Raw genomic sequence first — 12,651 nt, 5'->3', positions numbered from 1 at the left:
TTTTCTTCATTTTCTCACTTTCTCCTTTTCTTTCTTCATTTCTTATGCAGCATGTAGAGAGTCTTCTGGAGTAATTATCTGGAGGATTTTGATTATGCTCTTCGTTGTCAGGTTTTTTTTTTTTTTTATTTTTTTTTATTTTTTTTTTTTGAGACAGAGTCTCACTCTGTTGCCCAGGCTAGAGTGAGTGCCGTGGCGTCAGCCTAGCTCACAGCAACCTCAGGCTCCTGAGCTCAAGCGATCCTCCTGTCTCAGCCTCCCGAGTAGCTGGGACTACAGGCATGCGCCACCATGCCCGGCTAACTTTTTCTATATATATTTTTAGCTGTCCATATAATTTCTTTCTATTTTTAGTAGAGGTGGGGTCTCGCTCTTGCTCAGGCTGGTCTCGAACTCCTGAGCTCAAACGATCCGCCCACCTCGGCCTCCCAGAGTGCTAGGATTACAGGCGTGAGCCACCGCGCCCGGCCTCGTTGTCAGGTTTTAAAGTTTTTTTTTTCCATTAACGCAGGCTCAATTAGATGAATCAAAACAAGATACAAACCCCAATGTGAAAACCTTCACTCGACTTTCTCCTTTCGGATTTATCCTCTACATTATCTTCAGAATGCCCTCATGGAAAATGCAAACCAATGAAGGCACTCTCTTTAAAATCCTTTAATGACTCCCTCTTAAATTACAGTGTCAAAGTCTAGATCTGAAGAAAGGTACACGAGGCCTTTTATGGCTCAACTCTTATCTACTGCTCCAGCCTCATCTCCAGACTCTCTTCTGCGCTTTACACTGGAGTTGCCCAATCGCTTAGCATTCTCTTCATAGCTCATTCTATTTCACGCCTCCTTGGTTTTGCTCATGTTGTTTCCTCTGCTTAGAACATCCTTACCCAATTTTCTTCACCTGGGTAACTTGAATTCATCTATTAAAACTCAGTTTAGGTGTCATCTTGTCCTGAATCTCTCTCTAATCCCCCAAATGAAGCTAAATGTTCTTTTCATGTGTTTCCACTATATTCTGTGCACCCATCTATCATAGTACTTGCCACATTATAATGAAAGCATATGTTTCTATGTCTGTCAATCTCAGAGTGCAGATTCCTTGGATTCTATTATATTTGTACCCTTCAATCTTAGCACACTAATTGGTACCAAGTCTCTTAATATTATCAATTACTTCTATTGTCAGAAATCTAAAATTTAATGATATATCTATAAGCTTATCTTAGTAGTACGCCATTAAGTACTTAATTCCTCTAAATTCCCTTGTTCTGAGTGTACGCAAGTTAAAAATACTTTTAACTATTATACAGTTTCTGTGACAGAGACCATATATCTCCCAGCCCCCTTTGCAGTTAGGTTGATACAGTATAATTGGTTTTGGCCAAATGATTATGAGCATGACTTACATGTGTTGCAAATGCAGTTTGGAGCCAGTATACTTTTTCCAGTTCACTCTTCTCCTACCATGATAATTTTAGAGGTCACATAACAACTTATCCTCAAACTTAGCAGCTTAAGACACCAAAAATTTATTATGTCACAGCTTCTGAATGGTCAGAAATTTGTGAGAAGCTTAGCTGGATCATTCTGTCTTAGTACCTGTCATTGAATTGCAGTCAAGCTATGTTCGGGTAGAAATGCTATTGCTGTCATCTCAAGACTCAATCTGGGCTGAAGGATTTGCTTCCGAAGATCACATGGAAAGTTTTTAACAGACCATATTCCCTCTATCACTGTTGGCTGGAGATTTCAACATCTCACCAAGTGGGCTCCTCACAACAAGAAGAAGAGATCCAAGAGAGGAATTGGGCACTCAAGCCAGAAACTGTAATCTTTTACAATGGTATCTTCAAAGTGACATAGATTCACTTCTGCTGTATGCTGTTGGTCACCCAGACCAATTCTGGCATGATGTAGAAAAAGACTACACAGCAGTTTGAATACCAAGAAATGAAAGGTCATTGGAAGCCATGTTGGAAACTGGTTACCACAGAGACCAAGTACTGAGTTGGTGCATAAAACACGGAAGATTCCTAAACTGTGAGTCATTGGATGAAACAGATTCTCCAACCCACATTAGATGTTAAATGAGCAAGAAATAAACTTTTGTGGTTCTAAGTCAATGAGAATTCAGGGTTTACTTGCTGCTATGGCATATAGAGCTATTCAGACCAATAACATCTACATGAAGATCTGTCTACAGAAAAAGTCTATGAAAATTGAAAGAAATTTGGGTATTATAGGACTCATAAGAATAAACTCTTATGGTAAATTAAAACATTGGAATTATTATTTTATTTTTGGCAAGTTTGTGAATTGTGTTAATATGAGTCTTTCCTCAGAGTATTGACAAAATCAGCTGTCAAAGTCAGCATAGCTGAAGTCCAGACAAAGGTAATTATATCCCTTATCTTGGCCTCTTGAAATATAAGAAATTGCCATGCTTTTCCCACACTGACAAATAACCACTTGATATTTCTGTGTGCCCATGTTTTTCTTCCAAAGTGATTTTAAATCACTTCAAGTACTTGAGATTTTCATTAAAAAAGATCTACCTCATGAGGTTATTGTGAAAAATAAATGAATCAGAATATGTAACAATTATCTTCTGAAGAGTAAAGTATTATATAAATATTAAACATTGTTCTCATGTGTTTAATATTGAAAACAAATTATTGATAATGACTCATTAATAATGATCCCTAAATATATTATTTAAGAAATAAAGTAGTCATTTATTTTGAGCAATTTGTTGAGGTTTTCTTTTTTGTTTATGAGGAAAATGGCAGATATTTAATGTTATTTTAAATATCTATCCAATTCCCTTACTTGGTTGAAAGATCACTTCTCATTGAGAACAAAGGTAAAATGAACAAATTTTATCCTTGGAGCCAGCTATTCAAAAAACGAGTCATATATGTCATATATTTCATCCAATAGCATCTCATAGTGTCTCATAGTCAGTGTCTAAAGGTCATTTAATGTCAATGTGATAGGAAATGCCTCTTTTTACATACATAACATCATTCTGCTCTAGGAATGCTATCATGTGATGTAAAGATTGACCTATTCAGTCAAGTCTGTAGAGATTTAGGATTTGTTTAAGTAAACATTAGTTATTTTTTTTAAAAAAAGCATGACAGAAAGAAAAAATATCTCTAGATTATATAAGATCTTATGTGTTTTAGGCCCTCAGCCTTAAATTTTGTCTAAAGATAGCACTTTCAATAACAAAATAATCCTTGGCCACAATTACCTAACATTTTTTTCCAGTGAGTCACCATGCTGAACAGGTAAAAGCATTTTTGGCAGCACCACTTTACCTTGAAATTTTCTCTTGTAAAGTAACCCTAGCCTGACCTTGATTAACTTATTAAATGAGCTCATCCTCAGAGCTGAAGAAGTGTAGTCTATCAGAGAAATACCATGGCAACATGCCAGAACAACTCTGTAAATCGTCTAGAGGGCACATCTAAGCAACACTTCCTCCCTCCTTCTGTGCTTCTCCACTCAGGGTTAGAAGCTAGGGAAAGAATCAGGATGAAGTAACAGAACAAGTGTGGACTGTGGAAATTGATAAATCCATATTTGAAACCTAGGACTGCTTCTTACTGTATGACTAAACTTTAGAATAAGTTAAAATTGCTCTTTGAATTTTATTTTTCTTATTTGTAAAACAAATCTCCTCACTATAAGTTTGTTGTGAGGCATCAATTGAATATATATATGTGGAGCCTGGCATATAGTATTCAATATATATTCTTCTACTTCTTCTTTTTTTGTAGTGAGAAGAGAAACTGGTAGACAAATATCCTCAGCTTCATCAATCACATATCATTGACTAGACCATACTAATGAGCCATTACTTAACAAAATCAGTATCCCTAAGGGTATGGGATACATTAGAATGCTACATGAAAAAAGATGGAAGAATTTTCTTCCCTAGTAAAATAACATCAGCAGTGGATGTTTTGGAAATTTTAGGAGTTAAGTGAGAATTAAGAGACTCTGGAATGCTAACATAGCTGCTGTACATGAAAATGTTGAAATATAATCTAAAATACAAAATAATGACATTTCATATAAATATATATGATACAATTTAGTATGTAAGCTCTACTAAAATCAAGAAAATTTTTAAGGGGCATAAAGAGGAGATGGTTAATGGGTACAAAAATACAGTAGATAGAATGAATGAGATCTAGTATTCAGTAGCACAATAGATTGAATATAGTTAACAATAATTTATTGTATATTTTCAAACAACAAAGAGTATAATTGGAATGCTTCTAACACAAAGAAATGATAAATGCTTGAGGTTATGGATACTTCATTACCCTGATTTGATCATTATACATTGTATGCCTGTATCAAAACATCACATGTACTCCATAAATATGTACAACTATTATTATCCATAATAATTCAAAATGAAAAATTAAATAAAATTTTTAAAAACTGGAGCATTGCACTTGTATTTGAGTTTTAGATTTGGCCTCTTTTGAAAATCAGTATTTTTTTACATTTTTTCAATTTCCTTATATATATTTTCAAATACAGGAAGAATTCATTACATTTAAATTATAAGTAGCACATGATACTCTCATTGTCCATGATAAATGTTGCTGTCATCTATGAGACAGCCATTTATTTAAAAAATTATCATTGGGATTTAGTTTTATTTTACCAAATAAAACTAAGTGGTTTTGATTTTAGCAAAAATGCAGAAGCATCAGTTTAATTCTCATCCCAATAAGCATTTTTTGCATTCTACAGCTAAAATGCATAACAGGTTTAAAGCTTAATGGCTTATATTACCTTTTATTATCACTATTCATGATTTTTATTGAGTCTTGGCAGAGATTCATAATGGATTATCTCTAACCTCTTTTTGCTTCCTGTGTAGCAAAGGACGGGTTTACAAACCCCCATGGATGTGAATTGGGCATTAGGAAAAGCAGAAAAGGAATATCTCCTAGGTTTAGGAGTAGCAGGAACTTGCAACTCTGCCACTCACACATAAGACTAACGCTGTAGGAAGTAACCTTATTACAGATATTTCACCCATCCCACCCACCTAATTTACATTAACTGTTACTGGATAAATTCCTTAATGGACAATGTGCTTTAACTGAATTAAATCAACATACTACCTACCAGTGTGTGTGTGTGTGTGTGTGTGTGTGTGTGTGTGTTATTAAAAGCATTAGTAATGATAGACCAACTGACTAACAACTCAAAAACTTTAATAAATGGGAACCACTGTAGTCAAATTTAAGCTGAAAAAAAAAGAGAGAGAGAGAAAATTGTTCCCATAGTTAGGAATAACTTTCGTGGAGAGGCAGGAAGGCAATGTTAAATAGTCAGTATGAAGAAGATGGGTGGGTGGAGTTAGTATGGAAAAAAAGAGTAATATGTTCCAACTCCATTTTATTCACACTTAACTAGGAAAATATGCAATTGAGAAAAAGGCTAGAGCAGAGGCCATAAAGAGCTATAGGAACACAGACTGACCAGGGAGGCAGAAGATGCCTACAAACCACATCACAGAGAGATTTTAGTAGTGGAAATGAAGGGATAAAAGTTGGCATTAATTAGTGACCACTATGTGTCAAGAAAAAAAATATGTGTTTGTTCCTCTATATATGTATATAGTGGATCTCTGCACATTGTATCCTGATAGAATTTCTACAAGGCAGGCATTATCAACCTTAATTTACAATTAGAAAAACCAGACTTGGAGAGTTAAGAAACTAATGGGCATACAAGAAGCAAGAAACATAGCCAGACTGAGGTCTCCATGTATTGAATCTTCTTCCCATTTTCCATATGGAGAAAACAACAGGGATAATAGAAGCATACCAGTGAAATTTATAATATCTTTGAATGCAGAAGAGAGGCAGAAAATTGATCATATTCCGTAAGTATTTAATGTTTGAACTGACCAGAATACATTTCTCCCTCCAATTTCTACTCAATGAATCAGGAGTAAAAATTACATCAGTTATATTCCTTTGTGTTTCCCCAAGAGTTCCTCCCCACACAAAAATTAATTTTAAAAAATATTGCTCAGTATGTACTGGTTGGATAAGTGGATACATCTACTTGTCTGCAGTACAAGATACACTTAGGAATAGGTTATCTGTGGCATCATTTTGAAGATACTGGAGAAACACTTCTTCCAAAAAGAACCTTACCCCATATTTCTTCCTAGGACTTAAAACTCCACAATTAGACATGCATATGGCTTTTAATTAGAATGTAAATACTCATGCAATTCCATTTACAATTTTTTCCCAGAAAACTGTTTTCCATCTCTGGAAGGCAGAGAGCATAAAGATCGAGAGGAACTGTGAGAGGAAGAGAAAGAGATGGGGATGACCAAGACCTTGTCATTCTACTTAGAGCATATTCTGATACACCAGTTCACTTCTAACTGATAGCATTATATTTGTAAGACCAACAAGGTTGAAATTTTCCAAGTAGTCAGTTACATGAAAGTGAAAATGGTGAAAGGACCTGAAGGGTCAATGATTACATCTGCTGCCTACAGTGTGGTATTTCACCTTCTTTCCTAATGCTGCCTCTTTATGTTGCATACATAATGTGACTTCTCATTCTGCCACTTTCTTTGTAAAATTACTTATACCTGAGGGGCAAAAAAAGGTAATTCTCCCTCTAATTCATTTTGCCAATTTGACAGTGACATCAAAGAGCAGGAAGTTGTCTGTGAGTAATGACACTGCTCATTTGTTTAAATGTCAAACTTAAACCTCATCAACTTTCAGGGAGTATGTCAATAAAGGATGGATTTCAGTCCAGTCAGAAAGGATTTCGGTGTTGTTCAGTCCTAAGGAAAATAGCTGTCAGTTTCTTGAGAGCAGAGTGCTTTGACTAACTCCTTCTTTTTAAGCTGAATTTAATAGGCCATTTCAGCACTTGGGACTGTGGACAGTGCTATCTTCCTTGACAAGAAACAAGTAGCCTTACCATAGAGGTGTTTCCTTCTTGAAACTAAAACTCCCCAGGTTAGCAAGCATGTATTACTAAACTATGCAATTAGGTTGTAAAGACTATGTATTACAAGATCTGAGCAGAGAAAAAAAACAAAGTAACAGCAAAGGAGAGCACATTTTATCATAAAGATTAAGCCTGAAATAAAATTGGGGAAAGTAAATAGTTATGGTTTATAGCTATTAAAAAAATTCATTTTTTTACTGCAAAGCAATCATGTTTTTCTCAAGACAAGTTTTTGGTGGATAGAATGGCAGTGCCATTAACCCCTTGTGGTAATTTATTGGCAGTGGGCACAGATGCAGAAGAGAACAGGAATACATCTATTAGGCTTGCAGACAATCAGGATCAGAGAATTCATTCTCTATATGCTTTCTAGCTCTAGAGTGGAATAACAATGGAGAATTCTGGATCTGAGGTCAGAAGAAATGGAACTGAATTTTAATCATGTCCCTTATTAAGTCATTTCATTTCTCTAAATACTGTTTCTTCTTCTATGGAATGTGGGTTATTTTGATGTTTAAGTGAGAGAATGTATGGGAAGGGGTCTGGCACACAGTAGGTACTCAATATATGCTCAAGTTTGATTATTCACTTTTCAGTAAATGTTGGCATAATGCAGCAAAATATTGCTATGCCAGTAGCCATGTGTCTTAACAGCTGTAACCCTAAGGATGGATGACAAGAAGAAGCAAGCAAAAAAGGCATTATTATCAACAGATTTATCCTTATAACAGAGCCCTTATCTTGTGTATTTCCACTTTCATCCACTTTTTCAGCATCCCAAGAAGATTCCCTTTATTTTTACTTTTAAAACATCAGCAAAAGGAAAATAGCCTAAAGATAATACAGAAATAGTAAACTAAACTTCTCAGAGGTTTCTTGTCTCATCAAATATTATTCTACTAACTCTCTGGAGAATTCCTCTCATTCACATACTATCAGCTATTCTGTCTGCTGAATTGGTGAGACTACTTTGAATGTTACCTACCCAAACCAACACACTTAGGAGAGAAGGTAAACATCATATTGGTTCTTTAAGTTCTTTATCATTTTCCACTGTGGCTACATATTCTTTCTTTGCTTTTGACTTCAAACCCTCCCAGGCTATCTCACCTCACTCACCTTCTTCCCTGTTTATAACTGAAAATCAGGAACATCTTTTCCTAGCCTCCCACTTCCCCTCCTGTCATTTTCAGCAGAGACTTCCTCCACACTGCCCTCTGCATGTGAAAAGCCTTCCAGCCTCCCAGCCTCCCACTCTCCATTCATCAAGGTACACACTTCTCCCATTCACAATTCATTTTAAGTTGTCCGTCCCTTCCAAAGCTCCTTTTCTTGATGTGGATTCCCCTCCTGCTCTAATATACTCCACCATCACAGTCACCATAGAGCCCCCTCCCCCCCTCCCCAATCCTCAGAAATTGGGGGGCAGGGGGGAGGGGCGAGGAAACCTGTGTTTGCATACAGACCCAGACAGGGAGGAATAGAGCCTAGCATTAAACTTCATCTCATCTTTGAAAAAGAAAAGGAAAAACATTTGATACAAATATTTCCAGAGCCTGGAAACAAGCACGCTTTGAAAAAAATCTAGCTGAAGGGATGAATGAATGAATGGATGGATGGATGATTGAGATCTCTGTGGCACTTTTCTCGGATGCCCCTCCTTCTTCCTGCTCCTGGCATGGTTCCTGTTTAATTCAGCGTCAGTGAGCGAGTGCGCTTCCCCGCTTTGCCTCTGTCTCCACTCCCTGCCCCTTCGTTACAACCTCTTGACTGGAGCCTAAACCTCCTGGCCAAAGGGCATGCCACTTCTCTCACGAATGCTTTGTGACTTCAGCAGCCTAACAGCTTGCTCCTTAGGGGCGCAGCTTTGCATTCTGCCAGCTCTGCCCCTCCCCGGACCCCCGAAACACCCAGCCACGTTGCACAAAAGGATGACTGATTCCCCCACACTCAACGAAATCCACCTGGTGATCCCTGTGCCTGCCCCTTTCCTTGCGCTTGTAAACCTAGGTGCTCAAAAAAGAAACGCGGTTTCCCTCTTCTCCCTGCAGAAAAAGAAACAACCATTCCAGGGCTCGGTCCTGGTTCATAAAATCAGAAAACTTTTTATATTAATTTTATTAGAAAACCCCACCCGAGACAGCAGGGACCTCTTTGTTTGCATCCCAAGGGGACGGAGGGGTTTTTAGAGCCTTTGCAGCCCGGGGCAGAGGGGAAGTGACAAGCCCTTGGGAGGTCTGTCCCCGAGAAGACTCACCCAGGACGTTCCCAATGAGAGCCACGACGAACACGATGATGTACCCGGCGATCAGGACCCACTCATATTCTTTCGGGTGTAGGTATTCCCTCCACAGGTACCGCAGGAATTCCTCGTCGTCATAGTCGGTGGGGTTTAAAAAGGGCTCTTGAGTTTCATTGAGCTCCGAAGCAGATGACCAGTTGCGACAAGGGGGGGAGTCCTCCAATTTGGTGCCGGACATCACGGGCTCCGGTCCGGTTCCGCTCAGTGCTGCAAGCTCCTCTTCGCCTGCCCCATGAGCACTGGTGATTTGCGGGGTGGGAAAGGCTGCGCGGAGAGGCGAGAAGGGGCTCCAACAGCAGAAAATGACGTGAAAAGTTACTGAGCCAATGCCTCCGGAGTCTTATGCCCGGCAACTTCTGCGGCGGCTTAGCTGTCTTTGCAGGAGATTTTGCACGGAGAAGACAGGCGGCTGAGAAACTAGGGACCGGGCACTGGAGGCTGCAGCAGTGACACCAGGAGGAGAAAGCTACCTCAGGCTTAGCTCAAGCTCGATTCCTCCTCATTCCAGCACGGAGTCCGCAGCCCACAGCCTCCTCCCGCGTTGAGGGAGAGCCGAAACTGAAGGGAAAAAAAAAAAAAAAAGTAATGAAAATTAATTTAACCTGTTTCTTTGTGGGTTAAACCTCTTTTTCTACCTTTTTCTCTATTTTCAACGTGCAGTTTCTTTAAACCATACCCAGACATGTAAGTCTGTGGACATGGCAAAAAGGTCAACACAGGGTTAATACAGGACATGATGCATTTGTCTTTGTAATGCAAATATAAAAATATAAGTAGGAGCCACCGTGTTTCCCCAAGCAGGACAATACAAAAGTCATTTCAGGCAAATGTTTTAACATTTAATATAAATGTATTTTAACATTTAATATTTGCCAACTTAGCACTTCCTGAGTCTTTAAGGAAACTCCTTCCTCCTCTTCTCAAAATTGGAGAATGAGACCATTTTTGAATATACCCCAAATATATCCATTTTGAAGGGTCTACTTAAGCTGGAATTTGTATTTGCAACAGAAACTGTCATATGAAATACAGCAGGAAATCTGTGAAGGACACTAAGAATCATGAATGCTATCACAGTTAATGTTGTCAAGCAACAGAGACCACTAATATATTAAACAGTATTAGACAGATTCTCCGTAGGATGTGAGAATATAAGCAGAATTGCTCTTTCTGGTGAATACCACATCTCATTGATCTTTCTTCTCATTGATTCCTGGCTGATGTCACCTGCCATTCTCTCATGAATTGTTTTGATCTCTGAGACTAAGTATTCTGGGATTTGTCAGCATATGAGTTTATGATCCTTTCATTCTTAACCACGGCAGAAATATTGCATTTGATTATTTACAATCTTGGATTTGGGAAGGGACTGGGAATAATCTTGCCTGAACTTCAAATTAATAACAGAAGCCTCTGATAACATTGTTGCCATATCCACATCCAGTCTGGATATAGCCACCACAATTCACTCAACCTTCACCATGACAGGACTTCTCTAAAGGTGAGAAAACCGTTCCTTACATGATTAAACCAAGGTCTCAAACCATGAGTTGCCTTCCTGAGTCTATTACCTCTAATACCTAGTTGCATCTTGGTGCTACACAGAATAAGTCTTCCACATGCCAATCCTTCACATATTCAAAATAAGCATCATAGCCCCAATCTCCCTTTTCCTGCTCCCTATGTTCAATTTTTTCCCCAATTTCCTCCATTGTTTTTCAAATGACACTATCTCCACATCAATCTTCGCTTGGTCTTCCTTTAGACAATTGTCAATATCTTGCAAAATATGCAACTGAGAGGAAATACAGTAATCTGGTTTGGGTCTTGTTAGTACAAAAGGTACATTGTTCTTTGAATGCAACCAATATTTGTATCTAATTATTTCTTAATAGTACTTTACAGTTTATAAAATTCTTTCATATACATTATTTTAAAACCCTTGAGGGTTTGGCTATTACTAACCCCATTTTATAGATAAGGAGACTATTCCTGAATAAATTAAATGATTTACCAAATATTAAGTGATTAATGAGTAGCAAAACCATCCAGTTCTTTCTTCTGATTGCAATCCAGTACTTCTACAGAGGTCATGTTTCATTAAAAAATACTACCGGCATATTTTCCCAATCTGCAGTAAAATTTCTTTTTAAGAGAAGAGCATAAATGGACATTTTATTTTATTTGCCAGATATTTACTGAGTGCTCTTATTCTACTCATAGTGATACAAGTTAAACAGGTTGTTGTTTTCATGCATTTTACTTTCTAGGAAGTTAGATAGGAAACAAATCAAAAAATAAATATATAAAAATACTAGGAATGAATAAGTGCTATGATGAAAACCAAACAGGGTGAAATGATGGTGAGGACAGAATCCCAAAGGCCATATTACAAATGAGTGATGAACAAGGCCTCTGTGAAGCGATCATATATAAGTAGGAGACCAAAATAATATACGCATATATTAATTTAATTTTGTTAATTTGAAGCTTAAACAGATCTTCTTAAATGTTAATGCTGTTATCCAAAGCATTAGCCATTTCTCCAGACCTGTTGTCACCAGTAAATTTAACAAGTAAACTTTCTATGGCTTCATTCAAGTTCACTGATACAAATCTGCTAACTTTATGCTGTGATATAAGGTCTTCCTCTGACTTATTAATATCTGCATTTTCCTCTTCCAAGGACTATTTTTTTCAAAATGAGAAAGGTTATTTGCAACTTTAGCTCAGATCTGTATTCATTAATGTCTGCAAATTCCCTGTAATTGGCAATCCATAAATACAGACCCAGTCTGATATTTGCTAAGCAGTCAGTGCCATTGGCTTTCATTTTGCACTTCAACTTGTCTATACCTCAATCTTCTTTTTTTGTCTTCTACCTGCAATTAACTACTACTGTTTGTTGAAATTCTAAATAAGGAAAAATGAGAATTCTTTCAAAATTTTATTCTGATATCTGCTTTTGTTGTGACAAGTGTGGATTTATCTTGATCCTATAAATATTTAATTTTCTTCTATCTATGAATTATCAGGTACTTTATTTTAAATATGTGGTACTCCAATGCCATACAAAAATTTTGCTTAAATCTTCTAGTTATTGTTTCTTTTTTGGATACATATTAGAAATGATAAATATCATAAGATTCATTTTTGCTATGATATACTTCCTTAGATCTTTTGACATATTTTAAGACATCAGAAAATAATTTACAGTTTTTTAGAATTATAATTCTCTTCAATTCAAAAGCTTTTTGCTGGACGTAGGGAAAAGGTGTCAACCCATATCACAAGGCACTAAAGAAAGCTCTAAATTTGTCCTGTGATGTCCTC

At 37.2% G+C, this 12,651-nt stretch overlaps 1 protein-coding gene across 2 annotated transcripts in view; it reads right to left on the bottom strand.

Moving 5' to 3' along the window:
• The window catches only part of HCRTR2 (hypocretin receptor 2), a 101,186-nt gene extending 91,617 nt beyond the window's left edge, over positions 1-9,569 (bottom strand). Inside the window, exon 1 of one of the 2 annotated variants that reach the window (XM_069488430.1) lies at positions 9,274-9,569. In XM_069488430.1, the coding sequence (XP_069344531.1) occupies positions 9,274-9,496 (223 nt within the window). In that variant the 5' untranslated portion in view covers positions 9,497-9,569. The remainder of the gene's footprint in view (positions 1-9,273) is intronic. The other variant, XM_069488429.1, reaches the window with a different exon arrangement.
• Positions 9,570-12,651: the final 3,082 nt, after the last annotated feature.

This window comes from Eulemur rufifrons, chromosome 15 (assembly GCF_041146395.1).
Source record: "Eulemur rufifrons isolate Redbay chromosome 15, OSU_ERuf_1, whole genome shotgun sequence".
Classification (NCBI taxonomy): Eukaryota; Metazoa; Chordata; class Mammalia; order Primates; family Lemuridae; genus Eulemur; species Eulemur rufifrons.
Note: the sequence above shows the minus strand (reverse complement) of the source record. Positions and strands in the feature narration are given on the sequence as shown.